This window comes from Ambystoma mexicanum, chromosome 2q, assembly GCF_040938575.1.
Source record: "Ambystoma mexicanum isolate Mex_15411 chromosome 2q, UKY_AmexF1_1, whole genome shotgun sequence".
In the NCBI taxonomy this organism is placed as follows: Eukaryota; Metazoa; Chordata; class Amphibia; order Caudata; family Ambystomatidae; genus Ambystoma; species Ambystoma mexicanum.
Genome location: NC_090924.1, coordinates 435812571 through 435835043, shown reverse-complemented (window position 1 = coordinate 435835043; position 22473 = coordinate 435812571). Strand labels below are relative to the sequence as shown.

At 45.3% G+C, this 22473-nt stretch overlaps 1 protein-coding gene across 2 annotated transcripts in view; it reads right to left on the bottom strand.

Annotated features, from left to right (window-relative positions):
* LOC138569477 (chemokine-like protein TAFA-1) overlaps positions 1 to 13840 on the bottom strand; it is a 495533-nt gene extending 481693 nt beyond the window's left edge. The window contains exon 1 of one of the 2 annotated variants that reach the window (XM_069647477.1): positions 13809 to 13840. In XM_069647477.1, coding sequence (XP_069503578.1) covers positions 13809 to 13825 — 17 coding nt within the window. In that variant the 5' untranslated portion in view covers positions 13826 to 13840. Of the gene's footprint in view, positions 1 to 12377; positions 13721 to 13808 lie in introns of those variants that run through there. The other variant, XM_069647478.1, reaches the window with a different exon arrangement.
* Between the last annotated feature and the right edge of the window lie 8633 nt (positions 13841 to 22473).

Below are 22473 nucleotides of genomic sequence, written 5' to 3'. Positions count from 1 at the left end.
TTGCATGTCCAGGTTAAAAGGGAGCTGTGGAGTGAGTTCTTATGTGGGCACATCCCTTTGTGTGTAAGGTGTGAATGCGCTGCATCTGGAATGGTCTGTGTTCAACCCCCCTCAAAGTAGAGCACCGCCATGTTTGATTCTGTGGACAAACACCCACACACGTGCACAATTCTTTTTTTTTAGTAGTGCCTCCGCACAGTAAATACAATTAAAAAAAAAACTGTGAATTGGACAAAAAGTTAAAAGCAGAAGCTAGACCCTATCCAACCAATCCCGATCATGGCACTGGGCTTGGTTGGAAGAGCCCAGCCAATCTTGTCCCTAAGATTCTGAAACCTCTCTCTGCATGCCCGCAACAGACCTGGGATTCACCCAACTACCATGGCAAAGGGCAGGCAAAGACTACTCATGAACCCAATGGCGGGGAAATACCCAGGGCCTGCCCGGGTTCCAGTGACCTTCCCTATGGGCATAATGCAAACCTAGGGAGATCCATAGATATGGCCTTCGCCACAGAAATGGCAGCCAGTGTTGCACAATTGATTTCCATGGGTTGTCTGCGCTTTTTCCTGGTGCAGAACAAAAGGGCACAACCCGTGCCAGTCATGCCTTACTGCTGGGGTCATAAATGGGATTCTCACCAGCGATCCCGAAGAGCAGCTGAAGTGTACCCCCAAACCGGCACTCCGTTTCGAGGTTGCAACGCCAGCATGGGAACTCCAGTGCCAATGAGACGCGAAATGATATTAGGAACTGCGCAGAAAACTTGATTGCCTATTTTTTCTTTGCACCTGCCACCACTGGAAGGAGAGTGCAACGCAAGAGTTTTCAATGTGGGACTGGGCAGAACAGATGGCCTCGGAGTCCTTATATGCTGCTAATAGCTGTGTGCATGGACTACTTTATTTATTTATTTATTGTGTGCTACAGTTTACAACTAAACGTTTCACGCAATCAGAATGCCTACACATAAGTAGAGCTATGCAAATTTCCTAACTGTAGAACTAAAACCTATTAAAACAATTACAAAAGCAGTAACAGCAAGATATCACTACTATAAATTTAAAAGCGTTTTTAAAAAGGCTCAAACAGCAATGTTAGGGAGATTTCCCCAACTCTTAAAATACGATAGCAAAATGCGTTCGTAAGCAAAGTATCACTGTGATACACAAATCTACATTTAAAAAAATCCTTTCACCAGAGAGTAAAAGGTCCACAGAAATTCCGAAGATGTTGGAATCTCTCGTGAACAATACCGACATAGATACCAAATCCTTGGGATATTATCTCTTGCTCCTAAAATGTCACGTGTAGGCAGCAGGCTACATTTTAGCTTTAAAAGATCAGGCCTAAATTAATGTGAGAGATATTTAAGTAAATATAACAGAATAAATCTATATGGTTTAATCTCTAAAATAGTTTGATAAAACAAATGATAATGTACAATTGATGCTCTATTAGCTATCCAACCTCCTTCCAGAATCTTTTTTTTTCACTTTCTGAGGTTAAGACAGCAATTCTTCTCGTGTAGATGAATTATTCAACAAGATGGCATCACAAGTCTTACCCCAAGGCTGTAAAACATGGCACTTATTTCTTAACAACTTCAAATGCAGTTTAATAAATAGGTTATCTGGAGGAGGTTCTGATACTTTACTGAACAGTTGTAATAATAAGTTCCAGTTAATTCAAGCCTGCTTAGAATGTTAGCCCAATTTGTGATTAGTTATACCTATTGGAACACACTGCTGTAGACACAATGTTTTCCTCCACATAAGTGCTTCCATTTTTGACCAATCTGGCGTTTCGAACAGTATTTCTGCTCCATTGATCATTTTAGGCAGTATTTTTTGTTGATAGTACAGAAACAATGGAGCAATTTTAAACTGACCGAAGTGCTTATCAAGTAAGTGGAGCTGCGCCAACGCTACTTGAGCAGATGTTCTAAATGTAGAGGCCCTGAATGGTTTTGAGCATTAATTATAAAAGGTATTTAAAGTGATCCACCTCCTCAAGTTTCCTGCCATTAAGAAACTGAGTAAAATGTAAACTTTTTTTAATACTTTGGTTTAAATCTTAAAATCTTACTTTTAATAACATTTACTTTAAAGTGTAACTCCAGTAAAAATGTGTTCAAGGCTAATAAGCTCCTTTGAAGGCCTAACCGCGATTTGTTCACAAATAATAATACTGTCAGCAGAATAATAATAGGATGGCCGGGCTACATGTTATGATAATAAAAGTGCACTTCAGCAGGGAATGGTTTTTCGAACTTCACTTCTATGTGAAATGCTATCAGGATTGTGGCTCTACATGGAAGACTATTACAACTTTGCTTCACTTCTACATTAAATGCTTTAAAGACTTTGTCTCTACATAGAAGGCTATTAGAACTTCACTTTACTTATACATTTAATGCTTCTAGGACTGTGTCTCTACATGGAAGGCTATTAGAACTTTACTTCACTTCTACATTAAATGCTTCTAGGACTGTGTCTCTTAATGGAAGGTTATTAGAACTTTACTTCATTTCTACATTAAATACTTTTAGGACTGTGTCCCTTTCATGGGAGGCTATTAGAACTTCAATTCTCTTCTGCATTAAATGCGTCTAGGATTGTGTCTCTGCATAGAAGGCTAGTAGAACTTTACTTCTACATTAAATGCTTTAAGGACTTTGTCTCTACATGGAAGGCTATTAGAACTTCACTTTACTTATACATTAAATGCTTCTAGGACTGGGTCTCTACATGGAAAGCTATTAGAACTTTACTTCACTTCTACATTAAATACTGTTAGGACTGTGTCCCTTTCATGGGAGGCTATTAGAACTTCAATTCTCTTCTGCATTAAATGCGTCTAGGATTGTGTCACTGCATAGAAGGCTAGTAGAACTTCACTTCTACATTAAATGCCCTTTAGACTGTGTCTCTACATGGAGGGCTATTACAACTTCACTTCCACATTAAATGCTTTTAAAACTGTCTCTAGATGTAAGGCTATTTGAACGTCACTTCTAGATGAAATGCTTTTTGGACTGTGTCTCTACATAGAAGGCTAGTAGAGCTTCACTTTAATTCTGGGCAATGCTGTTACCATCCGGCAGGCCAGGGAGAGGGGCAGCCCCCACCCCCAAACCTGCTCCTCTCCCCCACGGACACAGAGGGCCTCATTACACGGTAGGCAGTAAGGGTTTACTGGTACCGGTAAGGGCACCGGTACCGGTAAACCTTTACCGCCTTACTACGAGGTCCCTTTGCGGGACCCGACCTTAACGGCTGGTTTTACCAGCTGTTAAGGAATGGGCCCGCAAAGGGACCTTGGTGCTAATTACGGTACTGCAATTTGCGGTACCATAATTCCCTCCTTCCCCATTCCCATTGAGCCCTATGGGGGCAAAAATGGGAATGGGGAAGTGCCTTGGTGAATGGGGAATTACTGCCCCCGCTCACCTTGGAGTAGGGCGGTAATTCCGCCATCCACCAAGGCGGACACAGTAAAATACCGGCGGCAACCATGGCGCTAACAGCACCATGGTTACCGTCTACCGTGTAATGAGGCCCAGAGACACAGAGTCTCTGCCACACAAAGCACGGGAAGGGTGAGGTGTGAACAATCATCTCACCCTTCCATGAAGCAACAAGGTGCTAAGCACCTAGGAGAACCAACAGTCAGGCAGGGGACAGGTTGAAAGACCTGACCCTCCTCAGGGGGCCAGACAGTCAGCTACACTGGCCTGGGGGCTGGACTACAGCCCCCACTACACACATCAAAGACCCAGGGCTCCCCTGGGTCTTATAAATAAGAGCAGCAAGCTCTAAGAAAACACAATCTGTTTGTGGACCCTGAATGGGGACCCAAACAAACAGGAGGTTCGCTGTTCATTCAGCCTCCTCCACTCTTTGCTTCTTGCTTCCTTCCCCCTTTCTAACTCTGTAGCCTCTCACGTTTGCTGTGCACTCAGCATCGTGTATTTGCTCAAATTCGTGTTCGCCATACACGCGGTGTCGCTCTTCTTTAATGAACATTGTTCTGTTCATCTGAAGTCCCCGGCATCCGTGCTTTAGGCCGTGGCGGGGAAGAAGAATAAACGACTCCCCTGCAGCTATTAAGGAGACCCAGATGCGCCCTGAACAACAGAGCGGGAAGTTTTGAGGACCAAGGAGTCGGGAAGCTGCAGTGAGCCCCGGAGTGAAGTGTGGAAGAACGAAACCCGGCACCGCGGCGACCTTGCTACTTTATTTCAAGCAAAAAATAATGACCCCCAAACGAAAACCGCAGGAACCCACAATCCCGCCAAAGAAACACAAATCACCTCACTTGTTGGCAGCAATTGAGGCAGCTGAACATTATGGCTGGACCTGGGTCAGAGAAAACATATATGGCCTACCAAAAGAAGGGGTGCCCATGCCACCCAGCAAGTAGGCTGACCCACCACCACCAAAGAAAAGGAAATCGAAAGAGGGCATGGGAAAAGGTAACAAAAACAAAAAACTGTCAAAATTATGGGAAACATAAGTGAAATGCAACAATTATTGCTCAAAATTAGGGGTAAACAACTACTCCCACGAGGCAGGACCGAGCCCACAAGCCCCACCATACCACTAGAACCCGACATCATTGTAAACACCCCACCACCCGCAACAATAGCAACAACGCCAACACCACCACCCCAGCAACACCTCTGCCCCACAAAATAACAGCACCGCCGACAGCAGCCGCCATAGGTCCACTTGCACCAACAGCGGCAACACCAGATCCGACAGGTGCACTAAAAGCATGGGCAACCCCCAATGCAAACACACCAGGGTAAACAGGGGGAAACAGCAACAGCCCATCAGACATGGTAATGATCAGCAGTGCCCAATTAGACCAAAAGCTGAAATCCTTCCAGACAGAAATCCTGAATATATACACAGGATGCCTGGCATGGAACATTGACATTGCAATCAAAGAAGCTATATAGGCAAAAGAGTTTATCAAAATCTTTTCACTTATAAAAGCCCAACAAAAAGGGAGAGATGCTTTTAGGGATCCCAAAATGATAGAGGAGAAAGCCATAGCCAGAAACGCCCAGGTAGATCAGAATTGGGACAACTGGTTGCAATCCTTCGCCATCCTGGCAACTATATATGAAGAAAAATTTCCCGAGAATGGCAAAAAACTATGGGCATACATGGAAAAAATTAGAGAAGTAAAAACCGCTCAAAAGGGTAAAACCTGGCTAGCATATGATATTAGATTCAGGCGGAGCATGTCAGAGAGGCCAGCCATAGAATGGGATGAGGTACAGAATGACTTATACATGCTAAACGTCGAGCCTCCATCAGAGGAAGAGGCCACCCAAGCAACACCCAAAAATAACAAAAATTCACAGGGCCCCAGAGTTTCAAAAAATGAAAAACACAAAAAGGGGGAGCAGCCCATTCGGAAGAACCAGCCATGGGCGGCTAAGTCTAATGGCCACAGGCAGAACAAAAATCACTCCCCCAAAGCCAACATCCCATGCAGGAATTTTTGAAAAAATCTGTGCACCTGGGGGAAGGAATGCTGGTACAAACACATGTGCACAAACTGCAACGGCGATCATGCTGCAAGCAATTGCACCAGACTTCCAGCCAAAAAAGCAAAGGTTTAGCATCAACCCCGCCCTGCCAACCCCACTTTTAGAACCAGGTACAACCCCCATCAATCCAAACAATTTTAGAGATGCATTTATGAATTACCCAGACAAAGAAACCAGCAAGGCAATCCTGCAAGGTTTCACCAAAGGTTTCATCATCCCTTTCAAGGGAACAGGGACACAGAAAATCCCAAAAAACCTGAAGTCAGCCAGGTACAACTCGGAAATGGTGGAGAGCAAAATTGAGAAGGAATTGCTACTAGGCAGGATTGCAGGCCCCTGGGACTCCATGCCTTTCACAGATTACATAATCTCCCCGCTAGGATTGGTCCCCAAAACAGAACATGAGAAAATGAGGCTAATCCATCATTTGTCCTACTCTAAAGGCCAATCACTGAACAACGGCATCCCGCACACTGAATCTGCGGTATCCTACACACACTTCCAAGAGGCAGTAAGACTCATACAGGAATGTGGTAGGAACGCCCTGATGGCCAAACTAGACATTGAATCTGCCTTCAGACTACTGCCAGTCCACCCAGACTCTCAGTAATGGCTAGGGTTTACTATCAAAAACAAATTCTATGTCGAAAGATGCCTCGCCATGGGATGCGCAGTATCCTGCGCCCTATTTGAGTAGTTCAGCTCTTTTTTCCAATGGGCATTCCAAAAACAGAAACCAGGGCCAAAGTAGTACACTTCCTCGATGACTGGTAATGGGACAGCAAAGTCCGAAGAATGCAGTAGAGCCCTGGCCAAGTTAGAAAGGATGGCCGCACATTGGGGCATCCCCCTGGCAACAGAGAAGCCGACCAAACCAGCCACCAACATAATCTTTCTGGGTATTGAGATAGATTCTACAGGGGGCTTATGGAGAATCCCAAAAACTAAGATAGCAGAACTCCTGGAAAACATACAAGGCCTAACAACAAAAGACAAGGGTACAGTAAAAGAAATCCAGCAACTGGCGGGAAGTCTCAACTTTGCAGCCAGAATCATCCCCCAGGGGAAGGTATTCTCCAGAAGTCTAGAACTAAAAATCAAATCATACACCAAACCCCACCTACACATCCGGCTAGGCAAAGAGGTGAAACAAGATCTGGACATTTGGGGGAATTTCCTCAGAAACTTCAACGGGACCTCACTTTGGTGCACGCCATTGAATACATGGACAAAAAGGGTCCTCTTCACTGATGCAGCCGGGAGCAGGGGCTTTGGAGCCATACTAGACTCAGAATGGGTGGAAGGACACTGGCCCAAATCATGGCAATCTGCAGGGTGGACAAAAGACATCACCCTCCTAGAAATATTTCCTATTTGGCTAACCTTACACACCTGGGGCAGACAGCTAGCTAACACAGAACTCTTGGTCTGGTGTGACAACATGGCTGTAGTAGGCTCCACAAACAGAAAATCTACCAAATGCCATTTAGTGCTGAAAGTCCTATGAGCCATTACAGCAGTCACTCAACAAGAAAACATTGTGGTCAAAGCAAAGCACATCTCTGGAGCAGATAATAATGTCGCTTTCAGTGGCCAAGATTACGTGAGCTAGCACCACACGCCCGGGAACAGCCCGGGAACAGATGATTGCAATACCAGTGGAATGCTGGTCAATAATGGGAAACTAAGAAAAATGGCATCAACGCCAGCGCCAGAGAGCCCAGGCCGGGATGCCCAACAAGAACCAGGCACCTCAAAAATGGGTGCCAACAACACGCTGCCCACAGAGAGCACGAACCCTGGCCCGGGATTCCTAATAGAGATGGCAGAGAAAGCACTGGCAAGCACCACCGCAGCTTAGTACAGTAAGTGCTTACAAACAGTGTTTAAAGCCACAGGTTTAAACCATGTAGAATTAATAACGATTAAGGACATAGAAATATTTTTAAAATGGGCGCATGTACAGGGCTTTAAGAGAGATTGGGCAAAAAGACACCTAGTAGCAATTTCATATTTTTCAAAAATACGGGGAGACTCAGACCCCACCCAGAACGTCCTGATCTCCTACACCATGAAAGGCTCGGGCAGAACAGAGGGACCTCAGGTAGACACCCGCCGCTCCCTAGATTTCAACAAGCTAGTAAAAATAGCAGACCAGCTGGAGGCCATCTGCTGGCATCCGTATGGGACCATGCTATTTAAAACAGCATTTTTTCTGGCTTACTTCGGGGCCTTCCGGGTAGGAGAACTCATCGCCTCCAGCACCAAAGCCAACAATGGGTTAGGCATTATGGAGGCCAGGGTCAGACAGGACAGCATCAGCATAGACATCCAACAGTCCAAAACGGGAGCCAAAAGAACCATCAACATTTGCTGCATTGATGATGCAACAAACTGCCCGGTGTGCATCACCAACCTTTATTACGCACAAAGGCCCAGAGTGGGGGTGGGGGTTTAATCCACAAGGATGCCTCTGCACTAAGCCGCTACCAATTTAAAGGGGAGCTGATGAAAGCAATCAGCAAAGCGGGATGGGATCCGAAGGAGTTTGGCACCCACTCCTTTAGAATCGGGGCTGCCACCTCAGCATGGCAAGGGGGTCTGGCACCACAACAGCTGAAAAACATAGGGGGCTGGAAGTCAGACTGCTACAAAAGATACATCAGACCACAGCTAATATACCCCCCTTTCTCTCCACCCCTCCAGAAACAACAGACTGGGGAAGACCCCACTCTGATCAGCATCGATAGTCACTCATTAGTCTTCAGGACAGGTCGATGGGCAGAAGAAACCAAAGAGGGCCCATCTTTTAGGAAAACCATTGCTTCCTGGTGGGGATACAGAGGCCTCCTTTGGACCGACATCCACGATACGCTAGCAGAGCTGTTCGCAAACAGAGACCTGCCAGAATTCCTGATAGTACACCTAGGGGGCAACGACCTGGTGACCACAGGAAGGACAAAAATATTTGAGGAAATTTGCTCCTCCTTAGCTGGCATTTTACACAACTGGAGGGACACAGAAATATACTTCTCGGCCATCCTACCCAGAAAGAAATGGCAGGGGGCTATCTGTTACAAATCAATAGACATTTCCAGAAGGAAACTGAACAGGGGGCTAGAGAAATTCAGTATAGCAAGAGGCCTGGGCTTCATAAAACACCCGCCCATTACTTTTGGTGACCCAGACCTTTTTCTCAAAGACGGCACACACCTATCAAACCAGGGCATGGAACATTTCTTTAGAGAAATTTCAGCAAACCTAGCCTCCAGGGGTTGCCAATAAGAGATACTTTCGGGGGAACACGGTCAGCCGGCAAACTCAGGATCCGGTGCCCAAAAGTATGATATTATTATGATATGTGATTATTGTTTATTCCCATAACCATCTCTGCACAATAAAATCCTACTGCCTTTTTATTGCCAACACTTGACAAACTTTGTGCTCTAACTTATTCACTGGTGAGGGTAAGGGTTCGGCCAATGTAAGTTGCATGCATATGGGTTCAGCAGTTATACATTAAATGCTTTTTGGACTGTGTCTCCACACGGTGGGCGATTACAACTTCACTTCTACATTGAATGCTTTTAGAACTTTGTCTCTACATGGAATACATCACGTTTACATTAAATGCTTCTATCTGGAATTCTATTACAAATGCACCCAAAGATGTAATTATACTTCAGCTGTACTTCAAATATATATGTTTTAGAATATCATTGCCACGAAGACTAATGTTGGCATTGCAATCCTATAAAGACGCACTATAGAAATGCAAGTCTGCATGGAATGCTAAGGAGTCTGCACTTCTGTAAGGAATGCTCTAAGAATGCCGCTTCTGGACAATTGCACTTGTGCATGGCTTGGCATCTGAAATGTTCCTCATTCTGGGTGATATTAGAATTGAACTAGATTTCTATTTCAAATAATTCTGCTTTGTATTTTTTTATTTGGAAGAGAATGAGACCTTTGACAGGAAGTTCTATACATAAGCACTTGTGTCTGGAAGCAGGATGCCTTAGAAACAGCAGAAGTATTAATCAGATGTGGGGTCTGGATGGAGATGGGGAGGGAGGTGCGTGAACATTACACAGTTAAAAATAATACATTTCTGCCTTTGACGCTACAAGTACTTGGTGTGTACATTGAACACTTGCAAAACGACGCGTGTGCAATGCATAGAAGCCAATTGAAACTTGGTGGTTACAGAGGGAGTCAGCAAAACTCCCCTTCTCTGAAAGATAGTGGGGATGCATTTCATTGTGGAATTCTGTGGAACTGCACTTCTCCATGGAATGCAATTACAACTGGCCTTTCAAATGGAACCTCATCAGAACTGCAGCTGTACACCGAATTGTACTTTTAAACCGAATGCTATTATTACTGTGCGTGCACATTCAATTCTACTAGATCTGCACTTCTACAGAGAATGGGAATAGACTTTCATGTGTACATGGAATTCTATTAGGACTGCACTTCTGCAAAAATGCTAATAGAACTGTGTATGTGCATGGTACATGGAAAGCTATTAGAACTGCACTTCTACATAGCATGCTAATGGAACTGCATAGTTACATGATATGCTATTAGAACTGCACTTCTACATTTTATTAGAACTATGCATGTACGTGAAATGCTATTAGAACTGAACGTCGACACATACTTCAAATGGAACTGCAAATGTACGTGGAATGCTATTAGAAATACACGTCTACATGTTATTAGAACTATGCATGCACGTGCAGTGCTATTAAAACTGAACGTCGACACAGAATGCACATAGAACTGCATATGTACATGGAATGCTATTAGAACGGCACGTCTACATCATATGCTAATCGAACTGCATATGTACATGGAATGCTATTAGAACTGCACTTCTACATCACATGCTAATAGAACTGCATATGTACATGGAACGCTATTAGAACTGCACTTCCACATCGGATGCTAATTGAACTGCATATGTGCATGGAATGCTATTTGAACTGCATATGTACATGGAACTGCACTTCTACATGTTATTAGAACTATGCATGCACGTGCAGTGCTATTAGAACTGCACTTCTACATTTTATTAGAACTATGCATGTACGTGAAATGCTATTAGAACTGAACGTCGACACATACTTCAAATGGAACTGCAAATGTACGTGGAATGCTATCAGAACTGCACTTCTACATGTTATTAGAACTATGCATGCACGTGCAGTGCTATTAAAACTGAACGTCGACACAGAATGCACATAGAACTGCATATGTACATGGAATGCTATTAGAACGGCACGTCTACATCACATGCTAATCGAACTGCATATGCACATGGAATGCTATTAGAACTGCACTTCTACATCACATGCTAATAGAACTGCATATGTGCATGGAATGCTATTTGAACTGCAAATGTACATGGAACTGCACTTCTACATGTTATTAGAACTATGCATGCACGTGCAGTGCTATTAGAACTGAACGTCGACACAGAATGCAAATAGAACTGCATATGTACATGGAATGCTATTAGAACTGCACGTCTACATCGCATGCTACTCGAACTGCATATGGACATGGAATGCTATTAGAACTGCACTTGACTGCATTTCTACATCACATGCTAATAGAACTGCATATGCACATGGAATGCTATTAGAAATGCACTTCTACATCACATGCTAATAGAACTGCATATGCACATGGAATGCAGAACTGCATATGCACTTCTACATCGCATGCTAATAGAACTGCATATGCACATGGAATGCAGAACTGCATATGCACATGGAATGCTATTAGAAATGCACTTCTACATCGCATGCTAATAGAACTGCATATTCACATGGAATGCAGAACTGCATATGCACATGGAATGCTATTAGAAATGCACTTCTACATCGCATGCTAATAGAACTGCATGTGCACATGGAATGCTATTAGAAATGCACTTCTACATCGCATGCTAATAGAACTGCATATGCACATGGAATGCAGAACTGCATATGCACTTCTACATCGCATGCTAATAGAACTGCATATGCACATGGAATGCAGAACTGCATATGCACATGGAATGCTATTAGAAATGCACTTCTACATCGCATGCTAATAGAACTGCATATTCACATGGAATGCAGAACTGCATATGCACATGGAATGCTATTAGAAATGCACTTCTACATCGCATGCTAATAGAACTGCATGTGCACATGGAATGCTATTAGAACTGCACTTCTACATCGCATGCTAATAGAGCTGCATGTGCACATGGAATGCTATTAGAAATGCACTTCTACATCGCATGCTAATAGAACTGCATGTGCACATGGAATGCTATTAGAACTGCACTTCTACATCGCATGCTAATAGAGCTGCATGTGCACATGGAATGCTATTAGAATTGCACTTCTACATCGCATGCTAATGGAACTGGACGTTTTCATTGAATGCTGTCAGAACTGCACTGATACTCGGAACTCTACTAGAGCCGACTCGTATTAGACCGGCAGCTGCATCATTGCATTCTACCTAGAGCCGCACTCTGCATGGCCTGGGCTGCTCATAGGCCCGTACCACCTGAACTGCATGCTTCCATTGGGCACAGTAAGACATCAGAACTGCACTTCTGGGTGGAATGCGATTTGAAGTTGCCCTACTAGATGGGGTATAGAATAGAAGGGATAGTTCGGAGGGTTGTTGCCCTGCCAGTCAGTATCAGTACGCCTGCCCATGTTGCGCGGTTCAAGTGAATCTGACCAACCCCTCCCCCCTACCCCCCACCCACACACACACACCTGCCCCACAAAACCCCACTTACCGCTCCAGAGCTGAGCAGGGTGGAAGTCTGCACAAGGGCACGAAACCCGCAGGGCACGGCTCCGGAAGAAAGAGGATCCGAGTGAGGAGCGGGCACCGAGGGTGGTGAGGGACGGTTGGAGGGTCAGGGCAACATCGTCCTGTTAGTTCTGGAGTCTCCCCGGCTTCCCTCGAATTGACTTGTCGTGGGGGGAAATTGGGGGGGCGGTGAGGGGCTGTGCGGGGCTTAAGGCAGGCCACCCTAGGGGACTCCCGACACTGACCCTCGAGACGCTCACTTTCCCCAAAAACACACCGCCAAGAAGGAGGGGGCGTTCAAAAGAGGCAGAAATGAAGAGAACTAAATGGCGGAGGGTGGAAGGGGGTGGGATAAAGTAAGACTGAAAGAGGGAGAATTGGAGAATATCGTTTGGGTGAAAGAGGAAGAGAGGGGGTCTAGTAAGAGAAGAATAAAGAGTCGAAAATACAGAGACATGGAAAGTTCAAGCCCGCAAGAGACTGGAAGGGGAGAAGAAATAAAGAAAGGCCGGGAGTAAACTGAGAGGTAGGGAGTGGGGGAGATAAAGGGTCCGAAAAACTCAACGGGGGAGGATGGATGCGAAGGCGAGAAAGTCCCAGAGGAGGGAACAAGAAGAGGGGGAGATAGTGGGGGGTTGGAGGGAGGGGACACCAGAGCAAGGCAGCACGAATACAAGTGGAAAGCGGGAGAAATAAGCCTAGCAAAGGGAAAGGACTACAAACAAAAACAAGCGAGTGAAAGATGAAGAGAGAGGGAGCGACAGAGTCAGGGATGAACAGAGAGGGCGGGAGAGAGAAAAGGCTAGAACGAGATAGCGGGGATGAAAGAGAGGAAGGGTGATAAGACGGGAGCGCCGCCGCCCCCTCAGAGGGGAGTCGGTCTCCGCCACAGGGGGGCAGGTCAGGCGATATCCAGGTTCGGGGCGCAAGTTCAAGGCACTCGGGGCAGTTTCGGGTGTGCCAGCGCCCGGCGAGGAGCCTGCAGTGCCCGTGCCCCTTCTGCCCGCCTAGGAATGCTGCTGGCGCTGCCCGCTCCTCCGGGGATGGCACGCCGGCTCCCTCGCGCGCTCTCTCTCTCTCTCTCTCTCTCTCTCTCGGATGCCTGCACGGGAAGACTTCCTGCTGCGGCTACTGTGTGTGGATGCACCCAGGCCCCTCCCTCTCCTCCCCTTTCTCGCTTACAGTACTATCTGACACTTAACTCTCTCTAACCACATCCGTCCCCCTTGCCACCTCTCCCCCACTCACTCTCCGATGCTCTTCACCTCTCCCATCCGACTCCCACCCACCTGCCACATACCCTCTGATACCCCTAATCACTCTCTAAACAGAACCTTCCCTCGTCCCCTCACCGCCTCTCTAACACACTGGGATTATCTGATCACTCCGTCATCCCTCCCGACTTCCCACTTACTCTCTGACACTCCTCATCCCTCTCGGAACATATCCCTTCCTTCTCCACCTCTTACTTTCTGACACTCTTCATCTACCGTCAAACATGCCTCTCCCTGCTTACGCTCGGAAACTCCTGATGTCATCTAGTCATATCTCAGCCCATACATCCTCCATAACAGGCACGATCACAGGACCAGGCAGCCCCCCTAAGACAACATTGCCCTCCCACATTGGATACACATGCGTGCCAGCATGTCCCATTCCATTCGCGACCTACTGCTCCAGTCCTGGTTTAAACTTCGTATTCTCAGACTTGTACTCCTGGGTTTACACCGGAGAAATCCAGGACTGCAAGTCCCATAATGCAAAGTTAAATCATGGATTGGATTACCATGGTCTAATGGAAGGGGGCCTGTTGGCATGTATGGGCACAGGAGTTGAAGCCTTCTCTTCTATAGAAACATCCCTAATATGCCCAGAGGGTGAAGCCCTGTTGGTCCATATTTCCTATAAAGCACAGAAACAGGACTTGAGGACTTGCCCAAAAATACTCACCAGGTGGGTAAAGGAAACTGGAACACTCCTGAACTACTGCTGCCCTAAAACTCATAAAACAAAAGCAGGAACAGGTCCCTGGTCCTGATAAATGCCACCACCTGTAAGTGATTTCAATCCAGCACTCCAACTAAGTCAATGCCTAGTATGGGATGCCCAATAGAAACCCTTATTTATATATTTTTATGTCAAAAGTTCTTTTAATTCTGGATGATTTACCCTTATATAACGCCCCTCTCTTTGAATCCCCCCGGCCTCACTGAGCCAAGAAGTAGGTTTGTTTTGCAAATTAAAAGATTTATTTGAAGAATTGAACAATATACATATCACACTTTTATAAAGATGGATAATATCTGAATATCACACTTATGAATATTTATGCAATGATCAGCAATGGGTAATATGGAAATATCAACAATCTCTTTAATCAATTAGGAGTAGGAATAGGATGATTAATGTAGCAGAGAATACTTTATATGGGTTCAAGGAAATGCAATGATAGAAAAGAATGCAACACAGAAATAAAACTTGATATGAATTCAACCAAAGACAATGTAATCACTCTTTCCCTCTGTTACTACTCACTCCCCGCCAATATGCAATATGAAGATATGGAGTGAGGGCACACAGGTATCAGGAATAACAATCAACAATTTCAGTTTCAATCCCACTTCCCCCCAGCAAGCTTAGAGAGAACAGTAATGATTTCAAACAGGTCAATTGCTTTTAAATGTGGTTTTGATTAAATTCGAAAATGCTAAAAATGATTTTAACTCGCTAACTTGGATTCAGAACTAGTGAGAGTTGTTTTGGATTGGTTCAGGTAAACACTAGCAATGATTTGTGAATGATTAGCAGATGGAAAGCGAAATCCAGAAGTTGAAAGCAAGAAATAGCTTTAAAGATTAGGAACCAAGATGGACTTATACTAAGGGGCTATGAAAGTGCAAGATGACAGAAGTGCAACGGGACAGCCACCAGAACAGGGCGCCTTACGCTCTGACTTTTGTGCGCCAGGACACTTGACTTTCTTCAGAAAAATATCAGCGCACAGATGATTATCACTACAATTATCACAGACTATATAATGAGAAGGATTCAGGATGGACACAAGATTCTATAATGCAGTTCTGGATAGGATGAAATGGATTGAATAGGATTACTTTAAACTAAGAGATAAATATGGACAGTTCTATACTAAATACTCACTACTATGGCTTTGGATTGGAATGGGCCCGTCAAAGATCTGGTCAAGGGTTTGGCTGGGATTTGCTCGCCACCGGACAGGTCTCAGGTGCTTGGTTCTGCTCCCAGCAAGGCACTCGGGTCTGCACGGCCTCTTGGACTGGATCTGACGGGTTCTGGGTTACAGCACTGCTCTACCGGTTTGGATCTCTGGTTCTAGCATGGGTTCTTGGCCAGAAGCAGCAAAACAGCTCAGGCAGGCGGTTGAATGGATTAGGCCCCGTGGAAGTTTCGGGGTTAAATCAGGTTGTAAGATTTTAAAGGCCAGCTGAGAAGTGTTCAGCTTTTTGGATTGGGCCTTTTGCTTCAGGGTTCGGGAGTCTGGTTCTAGAGTCTGGTTTGGGCGTCTGGATCTTCCTGCAGGGTGCTTCGCCAGTGGATCAGTGATGAGTGAATGTGCGTCCTTTGCCTGTCCTGAGCAGTCCCTATTTATCCATTTTCCAAAGTTGGTGGGGAGGCTGATTGTCTATTCCCAACCCTCTAAGGATCTCATAGGTCAAAGAATTCCCCCTCTCCTGATTTGAGAAAGGAACAGTGTGTCATGATGTGTCATTATGTGTCATGTTTATGGTTTAGGGAGAAAACCTCCCCTTTGTCTCTGCACAGTATATCTTATTTTTCATAAAAACATATTTCAATATCACAAACTTGTTGATAATACATATACACATCACAGATTGCCTAAGGTACGTTTCTGTCCAAATCTTATCTTCCTACGAGTTTTGGTTCATAAATGACAGTTTTTCGCGCTTTTGGTTGGTTACACATTTTCGGATCTGTACAATTGTTTACACATACATGCACATACCCTCTGGCCATATTCCTGTAATTTGTCATGTTCTTAGCATAATCACAATAGCTACAATATTAAAAATGTAGTGGTTCAGTCTCACAACATCGCACAGATTCCAGATTAGTTTTAAACTGTGAGCGAATTTTCATTTTAATACCCTATAAATCCCATATTTTTTATCAGTTCCATACAATTTGCTATAAGTCTTTTTCTAAAACATACAGTTACTTTAGTTTCAAATCCACATTTTCAGTCTGGCCCGTCTCCAAGGCTCGGCTGAGTCAGAGAGTCACATGGGCTTCTTCCTGCCAGGGCAGTTGATGTCAGTCACACCCAAATTAGCATTTTCATTCAGCTCAAGGGAGTCCTTTGTCTACACTCAGAGCAACATGCCAGAGTGCCCCTCCCAGTTCCTTTCACACGAGCCTGCCAGTTTCTTGTCAGAGAGCAGGGGGAAGATTCCTTTGTTGGGTAAAAGGGTGTTGAATGTCTTTGAAGCCTAGTGTGGCTAACTTTAACTTTTAAACACAATGGGGGTCATTACGGCCCAGGCGTTAAGGAGTTAACAGCGCCGTAAAAGGTTGCAGTACCGTTAACCCCTTAACGCCTTACTATAAGCTCCCTTTGCGGCTCCCAACCTTAACGGCTGGTCCAGACCAGCCGTTAAGGTAGGGACCCGCAAAAGAACCTTGAAGGTAATTACGGTACCACAATTTGCGGTACTGTAATGACCGCCTTCCCCTTTCCCATTGAGCCCTATGGGGCAAAAATGGGAATGGGGAAGGGCCAATGGTAAATGGGGCATTACCGCCCCGCCAACCTTGGAATGGGGTGGTAATTCCCCATTTCACCATGGTGGAATCGTTAAGTTACCGGCGTTAACCATGGCGCTAATAGCGCCATAGTTAATGCCGTGGTTGTAATGAGGGCCAATGTCTGAAATTGTCTTGTCCTAAAATATAAATTACATTTCTAACAAATACATCAACCAATTTCTTAATTCAAGCCTTTTTAAAATATAGTTTTGAATTATATCCACCTCTTAGGCATCTGATCTTTCTTTGGCATATTTAGCTTTTGAGACACAAGTTTCACCTGTCAGATTTAGAGATCGCCAGCATCTGACAGAGGCGAGTAACGGTATTGCACCCATTTTTGACATCATTTTCCAAGCAAGCAATCTTCAATGTGGATTTTCTTCTGATAAGTGTACTTCTGTGGACATCATATTTATGTGGTTCCTTGAAGGAGAATGATGTTTAACACCCAACAAGGAGGTTGGATCTTTGGGTGGTTTGTGAGCCATGATTTTTGCAAATTTGCCAACCAAGAAAAACGGATTTTTACACAGCTCTGTGTTTCTTTTGCAATCAGCCTTGCTCTGTGGGCAGCCAAGTGATGGGTTTTGGCAGTGGTCTCCTGTGTTACCACTGACATAGGCAAAAGTGGATGGCGGCCTATTTTTCAGATTTTTACTGCGCACATTTGGGTGATTTTTAGCGAGCAGCATGCTTTCCGGCGGCCATTCTGATGTTCCTGATGCAAGCAATGCACAGTAATGTTGCAGGGCCTGGACTAGTGGGTTGAAATATCCCACAAGCCCCCCCTCTTGCGATTTGGCGTTGATCTTCCATCAGTGGAAATTCGCAAGACTGGGATGTCAGACTTATCTCTTCTGATTTCACCAATGGCAAAGTGCAGCATCTTTTCCTCCATCAGGGGTGGATCGATCGGTTCTCCTCGCCAGTCCTGATGTGAGTATTGAGCGATACCGTGGACCACTCGGATCTTTCCTCCCGGTCCCCGGGTAGTCCTCCTTGGTTAGTCTCCATGGTTTCCAATACTAGGATGACAAAAAAAAAACATATTTGTAGACATTTACCCACCACTAATAATGTAGTGGGGCGGACACATACATTTTGATAAATCAGGACACATATTTATTATTGTATTTTATAGACTATATATGGAATGTTTTAGAGTGTAATTTTATGGAACTGGAGTGGCCACCTCTGGGGTTCCAGAAGACTCCTCCAGTTGCTGCAGAGTGTGCCTAGGATGGCTAGGATGGCAACACTTTAGTTGATTAATATGGACCCACTTATCTTCCCTTTCCTCCAAACTGCCTTTGGGGATGCAGATTTTGTAGGCGACTGGTGAGATTTTGTCTACAATTTCAAAAGGACCCCTCCAGGTAGGCAAATATTTGCGCTGTTTTGCCTGGTTCCTTTGGAAATTGTATAGGTAGACCAGGTCTCCTACATTGTATCCTTTTCTGGTATTCTTTAAGTCATAGTGGGTCTTCATGCTGTCTGCAGATCTCTCTAGATTTCGCTGAGCATAGGCAAAAGCATGTTGAAGGCGTTTTCTTAGATTTTCAACATACTCATGAGTTGTGGAGGCCTTGATCAATGTCTGCTCTTGGGTCCAGTAGAGCAGATGCTGTGGAAGCACCATCCTGCGTCCAGTCATCAGCTCAAACGGTGACATTTTAGTTGCAGATGAAGGGGTAGATCTGATGGCCATTAGGATAAGAGGTAATCGAATATCCCAACTTGGCCCAGAATCTACCACAAACTTTTTTAATATGCTCACAATTGTTCTATTATATCTCTCCACTGCACCACTAGAGGCTTGCCGGTAAGCAATGTGTAGCTTCCTTTTGACCCCAAGTATCACCCACATCTTTGTCATTACTTCGCTGGTGAAATGGCTACCTCTGTCTGACTCAATCCTTTGGGGTAGTCCAAAACGCGAAAAGATGTGGTTGATCATCAGGGCAGCTGCTGTTTCTGCCTTGCAGTTTGGGGCCGGGAGACATTCCACCCATTTAGTAAACAAGCACGTCACGGTGAACTTGTACTTGTTTCCCCTAGAGGAGCGAATCACGGGCCCGATAAAATCGACTTGCAAACCTGACCATAGCAGTGTCATCCACCTCTTTTGGAGAGGCGCATGGTGTGTGAGGGATGTTGGCTGAAATTGTGCACACACAAGACACCCCTTTAAGTATTGGCCGAGGTCCTGCCCCATGTGTGGCCAGTATGCAACCTCTCTTAAGATTTCAAGTGTTGTATGAAACCCCCTATGACCGGCTGTGGCCGCATCATGGGCGTGACTTAATCAGGCTTCGGAATGAGGTAGGAACCACCCACTGATCATGGGCAGCTACGGATCTCCTTACCAACAAACCGTCTTGGATTCGGAACATTTTTGGAAATTTCATCAACACTCTGAGGTCCTCTTTCCCAATGTAATTGGTATCCGTCAGGGGAAAGTTCTCAGGGTCCTCAATGTGTTGATAAAACGTACCAATTCTTGGATCCCCCTTCTGAGCCGTAATCAAATCAGCATCTGGGGTCTCCTTACTCCATTGTGCAGTTGAGAGATCATTGTGAGCATTTGTCTGGGACCTAGGGATGGCAGCAGCCTAGATTTCCCCCAACAGGGACTCAATCTCAATTAGATCCCCTTGGATGGACCCAGTTTTGGCCAGCTGATCAGCAAAGTAATTTCCAGTTTTGTCTGGTCCCACTACTTTGGAATGACACTTGATCTTTTTCCAGTAGACGGTCATCCCATTCGAGGTGATCAGATTATCAATGTTTTGAAATAATTTACCATGTTTCAAGAGTTTGTTATTAGCACATAGCATGCCTCTGGTTTTCCAGTTAACCAGGTGCTCCACAAACCCGTTCCGTACATAATCCTAATCTGTGATTATGACCAGTTCATGGCGTTGATGTTGGACAGCCGTGAGGTTGGCTTGATGCACAGCCATCAACTCTGCCACTTGACTACTTCGGGGACCAATCTTGTACCCAGCGGAGGGTTCTGGGGTCTCATTCACCCTTGCATTCCCTACGCCGGCCACAAGTTCTTTTTCCCCGTTGTTGTCAACATGGTAAGAGCATCCATCCACATAGACAGTGGGCATTCCCTCACACTTGTCTTCTTCAAAGACCTTGTGTGGGGAATTAAGGTATGCCTCCATGTTGTCCTTGATTTTTAGACTTTCGTCCTCGAGACAGTTTTCTCTGGCACAATCATGCAAGTCAGCCAGACCTTGCCCGAGGGGACACTTCTTGTTTTGGCCATATCTGACCTCCACAGGAAAGCCTTGCATTGACAGAATCCAGGAAGTAATTCGGGAATTACTCACGTATCCGGCACAGATTCTGTCACTTTGGAGATATTGCAGAGGCTGGTGTGGAGTCTCCACTATGATGTGTTCCCCCTGGATAAACGGGCGGTAATTCTTCAATGCTCACACCGTTGCCAGGAGTGCCTTCTCACAGAGGATAATGTTTTACTCACATTGAAGATTACTTTATTGACCCTGTCATGCTTTTGGTATAATACTGCAGTCAAGCATGTATTAGAGAACCCTGTCTCCAAGAAGAACTCCTTGTTTCTGACAGGGTAAGCTAGGCAAGGCGCTTGTGAGAGGCTTCTTTTGAGTTTTCCTACTGCCTCGGCTTGTTCTGGACCCCATTCCCACTTGACCCCCCTTAAAAAGATGAATCAGGGGTCTTGTGATCTTTGCGTAGCACTCAATGAACTTTCTACTGTAATTAGTCAGTCCAAGGTGGCGCCTTAGTTCCCGCAGAGTTGTGGGGTCTTTCAATTTCTGGAGTGCTTCCACTTTCTTTTCCTGGGGACAGAGACCCTGAGGAGTAATCTCATGCCCCAAGAAATTTACACAGGTTCTACACCACTGTGCTTTTTGAAAGGAAAGTTTTTCTCCGGCAGCCCTCAACTGTGTCAGAACATAACGGATCTCTGCTATGTGTTCCTCTACAGTTGAGCTTTTAATGAGGACATCATCTACATAAGCCAGGTTACCCCTCTCACCCAGGTCGGGTATGGCCTTATGTAGAAAGATGTTAAATTCATTGCCGGAGTATCCAAAGGGAGTCCGGGTCCATGTGTACTGCTGCCCCCCAAAGGTAAAGGCCAGTTTGTATTGGTCCTCCCTACTGACAGGTACGGTCCAGTATCCATTGGTCAGGTCTATTTCAGTCAATACCTGTGACCCCTGGATCTGGGCCAGCCCTTGGTCAATGTAGGGAAGAGGACATCGGGAAGTATGGACCTGTTTGTTGAGCTCCCTAAGGTCGGCACAGAGTCTCCACTGGCCGTTTGGCTTCAATATCCCCAGAACCGGATTATTGAAGGTGCTGTGGACTGGATGGATTATCCCACGGGACTCAAGGTTCTTAATTATTTCAGTAAGGGACTCCATTGATGCGAGAGGCAAGCAATATTGCTTCACAAACACTGGAGTCATGCCAGGGTCCGTAGGAATTGTTGTTGTGTGGATGTCGGTGCGACCACAGTCATATGAGTCCACCGCAAAGAGATCTTGAAAATCCACGAAAACCTGTTTCAACTTTTGCTTCTGCTCCAGAGTCTCACAGGCATCAGCTAGGTTGGCTCTCTCTTAATCTGCCTGAAGCCTGGAAAGACTTCTGGTTTCGCTATCTCAGCGGCCTCCTCCAGCTGGGTGGAGAAGTCCCTGGTCAGAGTTTTCATTTGGACTGGTGGCTTCAGGTGGGGAAGACAGTCCTCACGGATCTGGAAAATCAGCTCATCCCTCCTGAAGTAACAGGTCTCCTCTTCCTTGCCATAAGGGCAGGAAGTGTACACCAGGAAGTTCCCCCATGCTGGGTAAAGATCCTGTCTGGTGTGGTGTTGTCATTACTGTCACTGTCAAAACAGTCCTTGGGGATTGGTCCTAACAGTTCATTGCCTACATCAATGGAAAAATGTCGGTCATCAACTGCCATTCCAATAATGGTGCCTGAGGCTAGAGTGACACCCTTTAAGTTGCTGTTATCCACCTCTATTGGAATGGTGTCATGTTCTATATTGACTAGTGGTGTTGGGTTTACCCCCAACCCTTGCTGTTGGAGAGAAGCATTTAGATGAAGATGGGCATCAGGGTTTTTCAATTTCTGTCCTCTTTTAACTTTCACTTCCAGGGAGAATTGTCGGGTCCTTTCTGGGATGGTAACTTCCTCTCCAATCTGAACTTCAACTGCATAAGGCAGCAATTGAGCTGACCTAAATGCTTTCTTAGGATCATCAA